This window comes from Bacillus rossius, chromosome 6 (genome assembly GCF_032445375.1).
Source record: "Bacillus rossius redtenbacheri isolate Brsri chromosome 6, Brsri_v3, whole genome shotgun sequence".
Taxonomy (NCBI): domain Eukaryota; kingdom Metazoa; phylum Arthropoda; class Insecta; order Phasmatodea; family Bacillidae; genus Bacillus; species Bacillus rossius.
The window spans coordinates 71478604-71497040 of NC_086334.1; the positions used below are offsets into that span (position 1 = coordinate 71478604).

Genomic DNA, 18437 nt, shown 5'->3' on the forward strand with positions numbered 1-18437 from the left:
AAAATATTTTAAAATTATAGAATATAATTAAAAATTTGACGAAATGCCTAATTTCCGGCACATACTCCGCCGCTTGAATGCAGAGCATATAGGGAAAATATAAAAAAAACAACACATACACTGCTCAGTAAAACTAGTACCAGGTCCCCTGTATCCTACTACTTATAAAAAAATATGTTTATCAAATCGAAGGTGTATTATAATTGTCTAAATCACCCTTAAACGGTGAATTATGTAATTAGGAAAGTTGATCTCAGATGTTGGGAATGATGTCACGTGACAAAACTCTAAACATGGGCGCTGTGAGGCGGGCCTAAAACACTGGGCCGGAACCGGAACTTGGTCCGTCGGGTGCCAGTTATGAAAGGTGGGGATTTGTGTACCCCTGAAAATAGTCTTTCCATAAGAAGTCGAAGACATTGGGACTCAGCCCTGCACAGTCAGGCGATGGAGAAGACAGTCAAATTTATTGCTTGCCCGAAGGCGAAACAGAGCCTCAGTCCCAGAGTGACACAGGACCTATGGGTGGATTTCCCTTGGCGTAATTTTAAATTATTGGGGATGAAAACCCCAAAAGATCAACAATCCGTAGGAAAGAATGAATTTAAAAATATTAAATATTCGATAAATTAAGAAATTTCAGTGCATACCACTCTGATGTTTATTATTATTAACTAATATTTATTATTTAAAAGTATTCTGCAAACAAAACGATAAATTAACGACTCTTCGCACTCAAATTTAAATTATTTAAAGAAATGTAAAATGCAATAAAACAACAATTATAAATCAAAAAAGGGATAAATTATAATGGAGCGGTTAGATCTTCCTTGACTGCTGATAGGCTTCGCACTGCCTGAGAGGGGGTTTGAACATAGGCCATACAAAGATGAGTGGTGGGAATGTAACCCAAAGAACACTCGAAAATGGTCATGAGATTTTTCACTCAGAGGACCTGGTCATGGCTCGTTGGCTCAGAGGACCCTAACTTTTGCGCCGCTCGTTGGCTAGCTTGACCTAGCTCCTATTTTAGAAAAACACATAAAAGAAACCAGTTTGCCGTCTGGAAGTCACGTAGCTCTTACTTAAATAAACAATCTCATCGATAACGATGTAAAAGAAATACAACTTTGGGTTGGAATGCAAAAGAAAAAAGAAAAATGGCTAGATGTGACAGCTTCAGTGCTCAGACTCTATGTACGTCACTGTACATCACATTTACGTGCAAGGGAAAATAAAGAAATAAACATGTACAAGTATTAACGCAAAATCAGTACAAAAAACACTACAAACATTATTCTTGCTTAATTTACGAATTATGGTTATTAAAAAAAAGGAACGTAATGAGAAATTAAATATATGAAATCGTGGAACAAGATTCATGAAGATTCAAAAAATATCAGAGAGGTATTTCTGAGTGAAAAAATTAAAACTATTTACGTCAAGTAGCTTGTTAAAGACTGAACATAAGTTTTTAAAAATTAAAAATTATAATATCTTAAATTACCTAGCTTGTGCTAGCCTAGAAACGGGATGCTCAAACATACCCAAATTAATTAAGTGGACCTCTCGTTGGGGGTTGAAAGTATTTCACCCTTCTCGGTGATTACCTTAAATATTAAAATGAGACTAGTCACCTCGTAGCTGCTTAATTTATGGGGAATACGTATTTTAATATGATTGATTTTATTATTATTATTGAGCAAAAAAAGGATGCCTGTTGCCCTACTACTTGTAATAGAAGCAGAATTAATTACGCTACCTTTGACTGTAACACTTCATGAGTCAAACACAAGGTTTATAATTAAATAGGGTCCATTTAAACTTGGTTTGAATTATTTAAAATAAAACCTTAAAATCATTTAATAAATAAAAAATTAAATATAAAGCTTAACCTTAAAGTACCTGTATGCTTACAACTATTTATGTAAGAATTGCTATATTAAATGAAATGAAATTCATCCCGTTGATCTCAGATTTTGGATATCGTGTAGGAACACAAAATGGGCGCTATGAGGGAGGCCGAAAAGCACTGAGGCCGAAACAAGGGAAATGCGTCCTTGAGCACTCAGTGACTAATGGGGACTGTAACCCCTGTAAATGGGTATGGTAACTCGTAACTTACAAACTAAATTGGGAATATAACCCCTGTACATAATTGTTTCGCTGTCCATTAGAAGTCAAAGGCATTGAGTCATAGCTCTGCACAATCTGACGATGGATCAGACGAATGATATGAATTTATGACTTGCTTAAAAAGCGAAATACACCTCTGTCCCGGATACCTACATTTCTTAACTCACACAGGCTCAATATGTTCAAGCTCCGACGGTTGATCAGACCATCAGGCTGAAGCAGAGAGACCTACGAGGGAATTTCACCCATGAGTTAGTTCGGGTTTGAAACCCGAAAGATCAACAAATTTGGATGAAAAATGGAAAATGAAAAAAATTTAGATGTTTTAAATACATAGCTGTACACCACCTTATAAAGGAAATTAACACCGATCCAAAAAATTATAAAAGTTAATAAATTGTATACTCAAAATTCATAATTACAAAAACATTATTTATCCTTTACCTTGCATTCTTAGATTAATTGGTAAATTGCTCATAGAAAACTCGATGTTAAAAAAAGGTATAGTACTCTATCTTACAATAAATTCCTCACCTCATGGCTAGCGTAAAAAGTATTGGGGATTCGACCCGTGTAAATAAACAATTTAATTTAGGCCTTTTCTTAAAGGCACGAGTGATTGCACCTCTCGATGGGTGATCAGGAAATAAATCTAAACAAAAGCTAGGCACATGGATGTGTATGGTGACACAATGAAATGGTACGTCGAAGTATATTCACGTAGCTTGTGAACGACGCAATTGGATTAGAGTACTAGTTAATATTACTTAAGAGCATATTCTTATTTTATATTATGTAATGAATGGACCCTTTATAAATTTATTTTATGTACTATTAAAATACTTAATCGTTAATTTTAAGATACTTAGAAAATGTAAACAATGGCAGTTTCTTAGCATTAGCTAAAACAAAATATTTATATTATCATATTATTTTTATTGTTAATATTATTATAAGGTAGGTATATATAAAATTATTATGTTATATTTTAGTAACCCTAGATTAAGAAAATACTTTGCTGCTAGATTTAAGGTAGTATAAATTATTTATAGTGCTTGTTTTGTGACATAAAAATTATATTATTAGGACATACAAAGCATGGGTAGTTTTTTTACAAAATACGTGGTACGTAGGTGGAGTAGAGAAGAGTTCCGCGCAGTTGGTGGCCCTGTCATGTGGTGAAGAGATAACATGTCGGCGCGCGCAAGACGCAGAGAGACAAAACAAAAATACCACGATGTCCGAAAGAAATTCTATTATCTGTTTTTCACAAAGATTGCCTGGTTTGCAGGCGGATGTGTTATAAAAAAAAACACAGATAAAAGAAGGAATTTAGACAAACTCAGGGCACTGTCGGCCGTGAGGAAGAAACTAGATTGAGACGCATTGTTACGCTGCTGGACACGGGGGCAACGACATGACCTTGCCTCCTCCAGCCGGTGAGGCGTGAAGGGGAGGGGTGAAGTGATGACAGGGAGAATAACACGCGCGCCTGATAAGGCACGCTGCCTGAGGGACGTCGCGCCGACGCGACGGGGCCGCGCGATGTCTCACCGCGCGCAATGTCAATCACAGTGGGACGTAAAACTCAAAATAAATTATAAAATAGAAAAGCAATATAACAACCGGGTGTACCAGCGATCAGTTCACAATGTTATTATTACAAAATTGCTATCACAAAATTTAATTAATTTTTTCTTTCTATATTTATTATTATTTTTTTAGGTATGCCTACTCAATTTAGGTATGCCTATAAACCAAACCACGCTCTGCTACCAATTCTAACGCCCCTCGTGCCCAATTTTTATATTATTTTAAATTAATCAAAAAGTCCTTAGAAACTGCTAGGCAAAATATTAAGAAAATTTAAAGTTAATTACCAGAGGGGGCACGAGACGGTGAACAAGACAATATTAACACTCCCTGCACACTAGTAACTTGGGAGTTCGTGGATCGTTACAATGAAGAAGGTATTTGATAAATAAATACACAACATCGGTAGCTTGGTCTATAGGTTTTCCTAGTTTATTATTAAGGAATTTTGTGTTCGCATTATTCAAACCTGACAATAAAAATCTTAGTAATTAACAAAGTTAAAGGGGGCGCCCCGGGATTATTTAAAACAATACATATTACACCTTAACAAAAAATTATTACATAATCAAAAATTTAAAAATTGCACCAAATTTGAATGTCCCAACGATTACATATATATATGAGTTTCCTCAATTTTACAGATTCTTGAGGATGACGTCCTTAAAGCACTGCTCGCTGGTATCTTTGTTTTATGAATTCTGTTCCTTCTATGCAAGTGAAAAAAATATTTATCTCATATCACCTGTGTCTTTCCAGGATGACATCGGACTGCGAGGAAAACTCTTCTAAAAGGGGGGGGTCACCTGGAGGTCCCGAAGATCATGCGGGGAGCTTTTCTCTCCTCCGTAACTTCGACCCTGTCAAACAGGGTGTGGAAACAGGGCTCACGAGGTGTCTCGCGCCGACATCAGGATGACGCGCACCGAGAATTCGCGGATGCGCGAAGGAAACCAGAATTTTTAGAATTAAATATAAATTAAAAAATTTTACTACGCATGACTTTTCTAAAAACTACCTCTGCCCGGCTACTGTACAAATGGGATCACATCCCTTAAGCAACTGACTACATCTTTTGTGCAACCGACAATCGCCGTTCCCGCGAAAAGCCTCTTAGCGCAGAGGACCCCGAGAACACGTGGTCAGCAGCCGAGCTCAGAGAACTAAGTGCCGATGATGGCGGACAAGGCTTCTAATTAAAACAGGCGCTAAAGCCCTAGGGAGGAGGGGGGAAGGTTCGGTTCTAAGCCGAAAATTTCCGAAGGAGTCCGAGGCGGGCGTGACAAGAACACGACATGCGCGCTCTCTACCGGACCGAAACGAAGGCAACGAACAATCGACTTCTACAGGTCGGGAGGAAGAAGCATAGGGCCATAAGGCGTAGCGGCGCTGCGCTCTGGCGGCATAAAGGGGAACTAACGGAGGCGGTGAACTGACTCGCCGCCAGGTGTCACGAGCGTAGTCTCAGCTCGCTGGCCACCATGGGTGAAGTTGCTTTTTTCTGCCGCTAGGTTTCGTGGAGGTCTCTTTAGGTCTCGTGGCTAAGTTAATGTCAGGTAACTGCTCCTGGATTTCTCAGAACTAAGGGAAAAGGGGGGGGGGGAAACAAAAGGCGCAACGAAGCTGGAAACAACCGTCCATGGTATACGCGTTCGTGACAAGACTTACTACTCTCAGCAGCTCTCTGAGAAGTAGCAGCTTGCAGCCCAGAAGCTGCTCTATGCAGTTTTGGTCATGCAGGGAATTAACATTACAAACTCGGGACGTGACTGCAGGCGATAGAAATTTCAACCGGGCTGACCATGTCCACATTAGACAGCAAAATATCAGATTGGCCCCCTGGAAAGGGGCTTTGGTCCACTGGCACAAAGTTTAAATCCGTGGCGTACACCGGCCTAACAAAAATAAATCACCCCCATTAACAACCAGATAAATTAAAAAAATAAGAAACCCCAAAATATTTTAAAATTATAGAATATAATTAAAAATTTGACGAAATGCCTATTTTCCGGCACACCGACCAGTCCAACTGAACAGTGCCAAGCCACAAGGACTGACGCGAGAGTGCGCATAGGAGATACCTGGGGGGTCGCAGTTGGCCGACCTGTCCAACTGAACATTGCCAAGCCACAAGGACTGAAGCCAGAGTGCGCACAGGAGATACCTGGGGGGTCGCAGTTGGCCGACCAGTCCAACTGAACAGTGCCAAGCCACAAGGACTGAAGCCAGAGTGCGCACAGGAGATACCTGGGGGGTCGCAGTTGGCCGACCAGTCCAACTGAACAGTACCAAACCAGAAGGACTGAAGCCAGAGTGCGCACAGGAGATACCTGGGGGGTCGCAGTTGGCCGACCTGTCCAACTGAACATTGCCAAGCCACAAGGACTGAAGCCAGAGTGCGCACAGGAGATACCTGGGGGGTCGCAGTTGGCCGACCAGTCCACGTAGCCGTCCTCCACGGCGAGCGTGAAGAAGTAGAAGAGCAGCGGCGAGCTGCAGTTGTGCTGGAACATGATCCTGTCGTTCCTCCTCACCTCGATGAACTGCTCCCTGAAACTGGACGCCGGCGGCACCCACCACAGGGTCAGGGATCTCCACGACATGGCAGGCGCACCACCACCAAACATTTTCTCAACGACGTCTCTATAGTGCCGGTGGATGAGTGCTCGGGCCATGACGTCAGTAGTGTATAGTGGTAAGTCCAGCGCCAGGCTTCAGGCTGTGGAGCTCGTGGTGCCTGGAGCCGATGTACGCCATCTTGGATTGTGACGTCAAGGCGGTCCAACTTGCAAGAACCTTATCTTTGAAAACAAATTAAAAATTCGCAAAAAATGATTTAAAATCCCCCAGAATCCCCTCAAAATCCGTCAAAATATCTATTATTTTGCCAAAAATCTAAAAAAAAAAAAAAAAAAAAAAAATGAGTGGAAAAATTACAGTTCTGAGAGAAAATTTCCCATTTTATTCCTCAAAAATATCTACAGCTTCAAAATTCCCCATAGTGGCTTAAATTTCCCATTAACAAGCCGCACTAAGCCGCCGAGGTCTCGAACATTATGTTTTCAAGACGCCATTTTTATTATCTTTGAAGGATTTGTGCAACGGGAGTGAATGACTTGATGTAAGTTTTTGGACATACGCCATTGCTAAGCACTTTTTCTGTAGAAGAAAACTAAACAATAAATAAATAAATAAATAAATAGAAATACCCAAAATACAAAAAACACAAATTAAGCAAATAATTGCTGCTGCCAACAGGATATAAACACCACAAAATATTCCGTAACAGGAATATGGTCAACGAACAAAGAAAAACAAAGAATAATGTACTAAGAGAACGAAAAAAACCCACAAATGATGACGACACAAAAATATTGAAACCAAAAAAATTCAGCACTACGGTTGAAACAAGACAAACCACGACAAAACGAAAAGACGAAACAAACACAATAGTTATCCAAAACGGAATAGAACGATAAAACCCCCCACAAATGATGACAGCACAACAATATTGAACCCAAAAAAAAAAATTCAGCACAACAGTTGAAACGAGACAAAAACACGACAAAAGGAAAAGACGAAACAAACACAATAGTTTTTCCAAAACAGAAACAAGCGACGTTTCGGGAACTGCTATCTGCTCCCGTTGTGCTGAATTTTTTTTTTTGGTTTCAATATTTTTGTGCTGTCATCATTTGTGGGGTTTTTTATCGTTCTATTCCGTTTTGGATAACTATTGTGTTTGTTTCGTCTTTTCGTTTTGTCGTTTTTTTGTCTCGTTTCAACCGTAGTGCTGAATTTTTTTGGTCAATATTTTTGTGTCGTCATCATTTGTGGGTTTTTTTCGTTTTTCTTAGTACATTATTCTTTGTTTTTCTTTGTTTGTTGACCATATTCCTGTTACGGAATATTTTGTGGTTTTTATATCCTGTTGACAGCAGCAATTTTTCGCTTAATTTGTGTTTTTTATCTTTTGGGTACTTCTATTTATTTATTTATTTATTAATTTTTTAGTTTTCTTCTGCAGAAAAAGTGCTTAGCAATGGTCCAAAAACTTACATCAAGCCATTTTTAATTATGACCTCACCATTGCACTTTTCGTTACGGTCGCCATTCAGAAAATACATAATTTTATAAGCTACAAATTCGGGAACATTTTTAAATTAATAAAAAATTTTATGAATAAAATTTTAATATAAGAATTCCGTTATCATGAGTTATGAACTCACAGTCGCCATCTTTTAAATCCGCAACTATTTAGCTATAAAATTGGGAATAGGTATATTTAAAACTTATAAACAATTTTAAGTAATCAAATTTTAATCAAATTTTAATTAAATTTTACACTTAAATTATGGTGTCCTCGGTTCGAAACTGGTGAGGGCGAAAATAAAAATGGTAACGGATCCTTGCTCCACGGATGCCAAGGGCAGACTGAGCTCCCACCACTAATGTCAAGGTATATATCGCCAACTAGTATAACATCACGTATGCCATCTTTTTTTCGTCTGATGGTGGCCAACATCTTGGATCCAACTTATTGTTTTCGTCTGTTAGTGGATGGTGCCGCCATATTAGTTTAATTTTTACCCGATAGAGTGGACTAATCATTTATTACCAGGATACTCGCCATTTTGACATTTGGTCACCATTTTGGAAATCTGTATTTATTTAGCTATAAATTTTGGGAAAACTCCAAAATTTATTTTAAAAATCTGCAATCAACATACTGATTGAATCGATCTGTTCCTGTCCTTGTTTCGATACTTGATCGATGCAATAAAATTAATTTAACATAACAACTTTTATTCAATAAAATCAGCTTAGGTTCCTAGTCTACCAGCCTCCAGTAAGCCGATGATGACATATTGGCCACCATCTTGGAAATTTGTGTATATTGACCTAGAAATTAAGATAAAAATCCAAAATTCATAAACAAATATCTTATTAAAATAATGATTGACTCGATGGATTTACGCACTTGGTTTGATTCTCGGCCAGTGGTAAGAGAAATTAAAGCTTAAAATAAATTTTAAATTCTGTTTTTAATTAACTTTCGTAGAGTATATATATACGTATATATATATCGTAGAGTAGATATATATATATATATATATATATATATATCATACACTCAGGTGAAAGTACATTACTTGTTTATTAATATAATTACAGATAGATTTCACAAGTTTTGTGTTTACCTTTTTCTGTTTGCTTACGACAGTTTTTGAAAACTTGATTATTAAAGCATTTCGGAACTTTATATTGTGACGACAGAGAATAATTTTATTTTTAGGAATTTCAGAAGTTCAACAAGCATAACAGGAAATGGAATATTAATAAATTGATACTTTTTATTTGATTGCCATGCGGAGTATACCACGGAAAATTTGGTTGGGCGTACTTTCATGTATTTGTGTTTAAAGATCACAGAAAAAGTATATATATATATATATGAAATGGTAGGAATATGGGATTGTAGTAGTATATGAATGGGGCTCCGGAAACTGGCGCTGGCGCGTGGTGCCGGTGCCGAGCCACATCTCTGATTCTGACGTAACGGCGGCCATCTTGGATGAGCGTAATGGGACACAGCGCAACGGTACACAACGTAACGGGACAAGTAGATCACGGCGGCCATCTTTGATGACCTTGACCTTGACCTTTGTCCTTGACCACGGCAGACATATTGGATCCGACATCTTAGATACCGTCGACTTTGTTTCTGCTGTTTGTTCCTAGACAGCGCCAGCATCGCTATTGATTTTTTTCTGTTCCACTGGAGGCCGCCATCTTGGATACTGTCGACATTGTTACTGTTGTTTGTTCCTAGATAGCGACAGCATCGCTCTTCATTTTTTTCTGCTCCACTTGATACCGTCGACTTTGTTTCTGCTGTTTGTTCCTAGAGAGCGCCAACATTGCACATTCTCATCACATAAGGTCCATATTCCATTACCTACCAGAGATATTATGATCCTTATCGACATATTAATTTTAATTTTTTATGCAAAATACATTGGAATCACTGTGATTCGAACCAGCTCAGCTCTGATCTCTAGGGTGGAAAACATACTCCTTTAACCGCTCGGCCATCGAGACATTTACCATATTGAGAATTAAATAAGGTATATAAAAAAAATAACATGCATATTGGGATTTGTATTTTTTTAAAATTTTAAGTAATAATAGCACTACCTGTTCGAGACAGAACCACTTACTTGTATTAAGTCGTAACTGTTGCAATTATCGTTACGGTCGCCATTTTGAAAATCCGTAATTTTTAATGTTAGGAAATAGGGAAAAAATTTAAAAAACATTAAAAAATTATTTAATCGAATTGATTAATAAAAATTTAATAAAATATAACTTAAAAACCACTGTTTCACTTATCGTTACGGTCACCATCTTGGATTATATAAATGTTGCATGTTACGATATGCCCCACCATCTTGGTTGAGTACGATGACATCCTTATACTTTACATTACGACCAACATATTGGATCCTATTAATGTTGCAATGATCGTTATGGTCGCCATCTTTAAAATCTTTATTTATTATCAGATTTTAATGAAAAAAATTCCAAAATTCATCAAAAAATTAACATATTAGAATACTGTTTGATTATATCGATTCTTGCCCTTGGTTCGTAACCGGTAAGAGCAAAAATTAAAAAACAACAGATCCTTCCTCCACAGAAGCCACCTACAGACTGACCTACCACCACCAATAACAAGGTATATACCATCAGCTGGTATTATGTCATGTCCGCCATCTTGTCTTCGTCCGCTGGAGACCACCATCTAGTTATCGTCTGCTAGAGTGTGCAGGCGACATGTTAGTATAATTTTCTGTTCACCATACCTTTAACCTCGACTGTTGGCATTGAACTTTGACCTTGACCTTTAACTTTGACCTTGATCTTGAAATTTGACCTTACTTTGAACTTTGACCTTGGTCATGAATTTTGTCCTTGACCTTGAAATTTGACCTTGATCTAAGATGTTGACCTTAAAATTTGACCTTGACTTTGATCTTTGACTTTAACCTTGATGTCCAACATGGATCCGTCATTTTATGTTCAGTACATGCTACCAGGGGCTACCACCTGCTAGTGGTCATTGCCACCATCATGTTTTCTTCTGCTGGAGGACACCATATTGTGTGTACTCGTCTTACCATCATGCCAGTTTTATTCTAACCTGTTACAGTGCAGTAATAATTATTACTGAGGTGCCCGCCATCTTGAAAATTTGGGCGCCATCTTGAAATCATGTTATTATTTAGCTAGAAATGCGGGAAAAATTCCAAATGTCTCCGAAAAAATCAATTATTAATATTCAAATTGAATCGAAGGATTCATGACCACGGTTCGATTCTTGACCAGTGAAAGTTGTAACTTATTATTAAATAAATTTTAGGTTCGGTTTTCCATTACCTTTCACGGAGTTTATTAATTATTCACTCTACGAAAAACCACTCAAGTCAATATACCTGGCCAACGAATTAAATACAGTGGCGATTAGCCTAACATGAAGGTATAATTTTTCAATAATCTGAATAACATATAATCCGTTCATGTACAAAGTCACACATACAGGCCAATTGTCTTCAGATCATGAGACCGAGTCATGTTAATATCAGACGTATAGGCTAGTCATTTCAGGACCGCATGACCTTCTTCGTCGTAAGCTAATTATATTCAATTAGTCCATCGTAATATTTTTTAGACATAATAAAAGACCAAGTGACCTTGAAAAATATTTTAGTTAACACCAAGAGGTTTTGAACTAGTAAATATTCAGTCACAACATTTAGTACTATGTACAATCAACAAAAAGGAAGCACCGTCAACGAAAAGGCAGCACATTTGGAAGCACCGCCAACAAAAAGGCAGCTCATTTGGAAGTACCGACAACGAAAAGGCAGCACTGCCAACGAAAAGGCAGCACCGCCTACATGTCTTTGAAGTTACAAGAATACAAGAGTACTAGGCTCCAACTACTCCAGCATTATGTTATTAGATTACATGACTACTTGTTTACGTAGCTACAAGTATACGAGGCTACATGGATACGTAGCTACAATTCTACGAGGTCCCAAGACATCTTGACTACGCGACTACGAGCCATTATGTTACGAGACTACGTGACCACGAATATTCAAGTTTACGAGACTGCGAGGCTACAGAGCTACGAAGCTCCTAGGACACGAGTTTACGCGACTGCGAGAATACAGAACTACAAGTCTGTATGAGTACTTGACTACGAAGATAATCGACTACAAGGCTCTAATTTCCGCATGTCTTCGTCGTAATTTTCTCTTTTGCTCCAACTGCACCATCAGCATTATGTTATAAGATTAAAAGGCTACTTCCTTACGTAGCTTCAAGTCTACGAGGCTCCAATGCATCATGACTACGTGAATACGAGCCATGAGGTTACGAGACTATGCGATTGCGAGTCTTCAAGGTTACGCGATCGCGAAGCTATATGACTGCGTAGCTTCCAGAACGCATGGTTACGAGACTGCATGAATAATTGGCCGCATGGCTACGAAACGTCATGACTCTCACTGACTACTATAGCACCATTCAGTGGTGAGAGTTAATTAAATCATGCAAAGGTACTTGTTGCAAGTAGTTCCGCTTTTCATCAACAGATGACGCCACGCGTTTCTTGCAGGTAAATAATATTTATTTCTTTGTTGAATGACGAATTGGCCGCGTGGCTACGAAAATTCATGTCTCTAACTCACTACAATAGTATCATTCAGTGGACTACGTGACTACGAATCTTCAAGGTTACGAGACTGCGAAGCTACAGAGCTACGAAACTTCTAGAACACGAGTTTACGTGATTGCGAGTATAGAGAACTACAAGTCTGCATGAGTACTTGACTACGAAGCTGCTCGACTACAAGGCTCCAATTGCTGCTTCTGTCTTCGTCAGAATTTTCTCTTTTGCTCCAACTGCACCATCAGCATTATGTTATAAGACTAGAACTCTATATTTGCTCATCAATGATAAGTTCTCAAGCCAGAATTTTAAGTATTTTTTGAATTTTTTTTTATTTTTAATTTTTTAAATTTTATTTAATTTTATGTTATGAAAGAAAATGTGTGGTGGTTTTCTCCGTGTGCTCCCGATTATCCATGTCAGTATTATGATGGTTTTCTCCGTGTGCTCCTAATTATTCTTGCCAATATTATGCTGGTTTTATCCGTGAGCTCGTGATTATTCTTATAAATATTTTGATGGTTTTTTTCCCGTGTGCTTGCGATAATTCCAGCGGTTTCGGTCAAAGGTCAAGGTCACACCCATCCATGATGGCAGCCGAGACGTCACAATCCAAGATGGCGGACTGTGAGAAATCTGAGAAGCACTAACGGGAAGGACGAACTTCCTTCTCCTTGGAGACTATCGAAGCCATCCTTCTTATGCGATCGATAGTGATCATCCCGCATCACGCATAAAAGAAATAAATTTTATTTACCTGCAAGCAACACGTGGAGACATCTGATGTTGAAAAGCGGAACTACTTGCAACATGTACCTTTGCATGAGATAAATTAACTCTCACCACTGAATAGTGCTATTGCAGTCAGTTAGAGATATAAAGTTTCGTAGTCACAAGGCCAATTAGTCATGCAGTCTCGTAACCATGCTTTCTGGAAGCTACGCAGTCCTATAGCCTCGCGATCGCGTAACCTTGAAGACTCGCAATCGCATAGTCTCGTAACCTCATGGCTCGTAGACACGTAGTCATGATGCATTGGAGCCTCGTAGACTTGAAGCTACTTAAGCAAGTAGCCTTGTAATATTATAACATAATGCTGATGGTGCAGTTGGAGCAAAAGAGAAAATTATGACGAAGACAGATGCGGCAATTGGAGCCTTGTAGTCGAGTAGCTTCGTAGTCAAGTACTCATACAGACTTGTAGTTCTGTATTCTCGCAGTCGCGTAAACTCGTGTTTTAGGAGCTTCGTAGCTCTGTAACCTCGCAGTCTCGTATACTTGATGATTCTAGGTCACGTAGTCTCGTAACCTCATGGCTCGTAGTCACGTAGTCATGATGCATTGGAGCCTCGTAGACTTGAAGCTACGTTAGCAAGTAGCCTTGTAATCTTATAACATAATGCTGTTGGAGCAAAAGAGAAAATTCCGACGAAGACAGAAGCAGCAATTGGAGCCTTGTAGTCGAGTAGCTTCGTAGTCAAGTACTCATGCAGACTTATAGTTCTCTTACCTCGCAGTCGTGTAAACTAGTGTTCTAGGAGCTTCGTAGCTCTGTAGTCTCGCAGTCTCGTAAACTTGATGATTAATAGTCACGTAGTCTCGTAACATAATGGCTCGTAGTCGCGTAGTCAAGATGTCTTGGGAACTCGTAGAATTGTAGCTACAGATCCATGTAGCCTCGTATACTTGTAGCTACGTAAACAAGTAGTCATGTAATCTAATAACATAATGCTGGAGTAGTTGGAGCCGAGTAGACTTGTATCCTTGTAGCTTCAATGACATGTAGGCGGTGCTGCCTTTTCGTTGTCGGTGCTTCGAAATGAGCTGCCTTTTCGTTGGCGGTTCAGCCTTTTCGTTGTCGGTACTTCCAAATGAGCTGCCTTTTTGTTGGCGGTGCTTCCAAATGTGCTGCCTTTTCGTTGACGGTGCTTCCTTTTTGTTGATTGTACGTAGTGCAAAATGTACTACACGCCCAAGCCAACTGTGGTCCCGAGGAGGGGAGTGACGGGAGCGCTAGTGTCGCTGTGAGAGAGGGGTGGGGAATGAGGAGGGGTTGGCAGTAGGGGAATACCGTTAGCTGTGGAAGCAACAGCAAGGAGTATACACTTGCGTTCATAAGTGTACGCAACATGCAAGCATGATTACCTGGATGAAACGATGGCCATGAAGCGCAGTCGTGCAGTAAGAAATGTTGTGATAAGGTGAAGGTACAGTCGTATGAAACAGCGAAACACAGTGTTTACGAAGATGTCACAGTGTGTACCAAAGTGTGTCACAGCATCACATCGTACCGTTTGTGTTATAATAATTATTTCACTCAGCACCATATTTAACATACATGACGGTATACATTTGCCTATAATCAAAGAAAATATTGTTTGTGTGATTAATTAATGAAAAAAATGCAAGAAACATTTCAACACAGTTTCGTGCATAGTGCACGTAACAAACGCCCACTCGGCCATTTAGTTCTTCAATTCCTGATATGTTACCATTGTAATATGTGCTGCTGTTGTCCGAAAAGTCCCAATCACTGTCTGAGCTGGACTCGCCAAAGTTAACAACAATTTTCTCAATTTCGTGCTCCATTAGACAGTCACCTGTCCGGTACTCTGCTTCTGTACGTTTTACATGTAAAATAGCATTTTGCCATTCTTCTTAGGTGACGCTATTGATTGCTTCTGTTGTGATGTTTTCAATGGTACGTGATGATTGAGCGACATTTTTTTCAGCAACACGTGATTTTACAATGTTCCATACATACTCAATAGCATTAAGCTCACAGTGGTATGGTGGTAATCTTATTACTTCATGCCCATGTTCTTCTAACATCTCATCTATGCGAAACCTGGGAGGTGGACGTCGACCACAAACGAGCTGGAGGAGTTCACATTTTGTCATATCATTGTCATGCGGAATGTTGTTGTTCTGTAACCATTGGATGATATCTTGTTTTCATGTACCGGTTGTTGGTGGCTTATTTAACTGAACGGAATGATAAGGGGCATTATCCATTTAAACCAAGAATTAGCAGGCAAATTTGGAATAAGCTTGTCTTGCACCCATCTGGAAAAGTTTGCGAAGTTCATCTCGTCGTGATAATCGCCACTTTTACCTATGGACTTGAAAATGAGATATGCACCTGGAATGAAACCTAGATCGCAACCTGCATGTACGATTATCCAACGTTGACCAGCGCTGTCATTCTTCAAAACACCGGGTGTTTCGTTGTCTTGCCAACACTTGCTTACTGTGTACGTCGGGTGAATCCAGGTTTCGTCAATGTACACAACTGTTAGTAGTTGGAAATGGGGGGTTCAAGGCCAGGCGGAGGATCGAGGATCCGGCGGCCATCTTGGATGACGTCATCTAATCCGTATGCTAATCCATGCTAATCCGTATGCTAATCTATGCTAATCTATGCTAATCTATGCTAATCTATGCTAATCCATGCCAATCCATGCCAATCTATGCCAATCCATGCCAATCTATGCCAATTCGTATGCCAATCTATGCCAATTCGTATGCCAATCTATGCTAATCTGAATGCCAATCTATGCTAATCCATATGCCAATCTATGCTAATCCATATGTTAATCCATGCTAATCCATGCTAATCCATCCGCCATTTTGTATTTCTAGAAATTTCCACCAACTTCGAATCGGACGTCACCGTTGCACTTTTCGTCACGGCCGCCATATTGGATTCGAATTTTTTTTCGAACTTTGAAATTCGATGTAATCATCAGCCGCCATCTTGTTTCGTCTGCTGGTGGCCGCCATCTTGTTTTCGTCTGCTGGTGGCAGCCATCTTGTGACGTCATATAGTTATGTTGGTCGCCACCAGATAGCAGCAGGGATTATTTTATTTTAACTAAAATATTTTCAGTGCCGAGGCTGGGATTCGATCCATGGGACGTGAAAACGTCCAGGATGTCGTGGTTACGAGGCGGACACCTTGACCACAAGACCACGAGACCAATTGGAATATGGTGGAATAAATAATCTATATATGCTAGGTACTGACGGCAAGTTTATGATAAATGGGGGAGGGTGTTTTTGCCTTCCTTAATGCATACCTAAGGCGCCACATTTGAAATTAAAATTATTATACAGCCGCCATCTTTAATTCCAGCACAGACTACCAGATGGCGCCAAATTCAAAAATTAGTTGCCAGAGACGCCGCCATCTTGGTTCTCAAGTTGGCTGGTAGATGTCGCTAGTATCGCGCGCCAAATTCAAAATTAGTTGACAGAGGCGCCGCCATCTTGGTTCTCAAGTTGGCTGGTAGATGTCGCTAGTATCGCGCTACAAATTCAAAATTAGTTGCCAGAGGCGCCGCCATCTTGGTTCTCAAGTTGGTTGGTAGATGGCGCCACCGTCGCCATATATTAGTTAATACAATCGATACCAGATGACGCCACCGTCGCCATCTTTAGTTCCTAGTGTTGCTACCAGAGTGTGCCACCCTCGCCATCTTTAATTCTTAAAGTTACCGCCGGAGCGCGCCACCGTCGCCATCTTTAATTCTTAAAGTTACTGCCGGATGGCGCCAAGTGTTATGTAGTCAGTCGAGACAAGTCGGGAACGAGTCGAGACAAGTCTAGACAGTCGACACAAGTCGGGGGACAAGACGAGACAAGTCGGTAGCCTGTTTTCACCAAGTTCTCCATTCCCGCCATCTTTAATTCATAAAGTCGCTACCAGATGGCGCCACTGTCGGCCATATTTAATTCAAGGCATTGTCACCGGATGACGCCAAGTTTGAATTAAAAAACCTACAAGTGTTATGCAATGTGTAACCAGTCGAGGCAAGTCGAGATAAGTTTGGAACATGAAGCCATATTCTAAACTACGTTTATTATATATGTATGCCTTTATATGTTTAGGTTTGATGATAGAGTATTTATAAAATATTGGTGTTTTGAATAGTGTTGTGTTTAGCAATTGGAGCCAGTTTTCAACCGCTATACTACATCTCGACACTACTTAGAAATGATGCCTCCACAATTTTACCCGGACTTGGCACCGGGCAAGCATGGTACCAGAAGAGTAATGCAAGGGAATGGCCTTTCATTTATATTTGCGACAAACAAACCATCCATTTCGCTGTCGCTGGAAGAAGTCATGGTGACAGGAACGCGCGTAGAGACTAGTCGAACTAAACAATAATTCTGTGAAATACAGGCTGCCAGTCGCAACCCTGTAGCTGGTGCGGTGGTCATGGAAATAGATCCTAGGAACATCCCAAACAACGTTCCATTAGCCCGGGAATGTCACAAACAACATTTACAAATACCCTGAGTGGCTTGGAGAGACGTAGTCGAGACAAGTCGGTATCCTGTATTCACCAAGTTCTCAGTTGCCGTCACAGCCACCCGGGTATCTGACGAGTCCTAATTAATATACTCGTACACATCCTACCTCTATGACCTCTACAAACAAACTGACTGTACCTACTCCAAAATGACATATATATTACACCCACATGCAAACATTTGATAACCATCAAGAATGCAACATACAAAAATAAATTAACCATCGCTGAAACAAATTTCCCAACATTAATTACAATAAAAAAAGTCCGGTAAGATACTGTATTTTGTATATAATTTAATAAATGATAGAGTATTTATAAAATATTGGTGTTGTGTAGAGTCTCTCTCTCTCTTCTCGTAGTGGCGGAAGACATCTCGAAGGTAGTGTTAGAATTTATGTATTAAAGCAATCACTCTAGCTGAGGAGGTTAATAACTTATAGTTACAACTTTTTAAAAATACTCTGAATTTAAAACAATTTTTAATAAGAGGGGCCATTAAATGGTTTTTTGTAATTAAAGCAAACAACGTAAATGTTAAACAGATATTTATTTAAATCTTATTACAAACAGCAAGGGATAAGAAAAATCACTGATTTAAAAGAATTAAATAATGAGTAATAAAAGTACATAATATTCACACACTGCAC

At 39.4% G+C, this 18437-nt stretch overlaps 1 protein-coding gene across 1 annotated transcript in view; it reads right to left on the minus strand.

Moving 5' to 3' along the window:
* LOC134533467 (uncharacterized) overlaps positions 1-6332 on the minus strand; it is a 67244-nt gene extending 60912 nt beyond the window's left edge. Inside the window, exon 1 of the mRNA XM_063370991.1 lies at positions 6143-6332. Coding sequence (XP_063227061.1) covers positions 6143-6332 — 190 coding nt within the window. The remainder of the gene's footprint in view (positions 1-6142) is intronic.
* Between the last annotated feature and the right edge of the window lie 12105 nt (positions 6333-18437).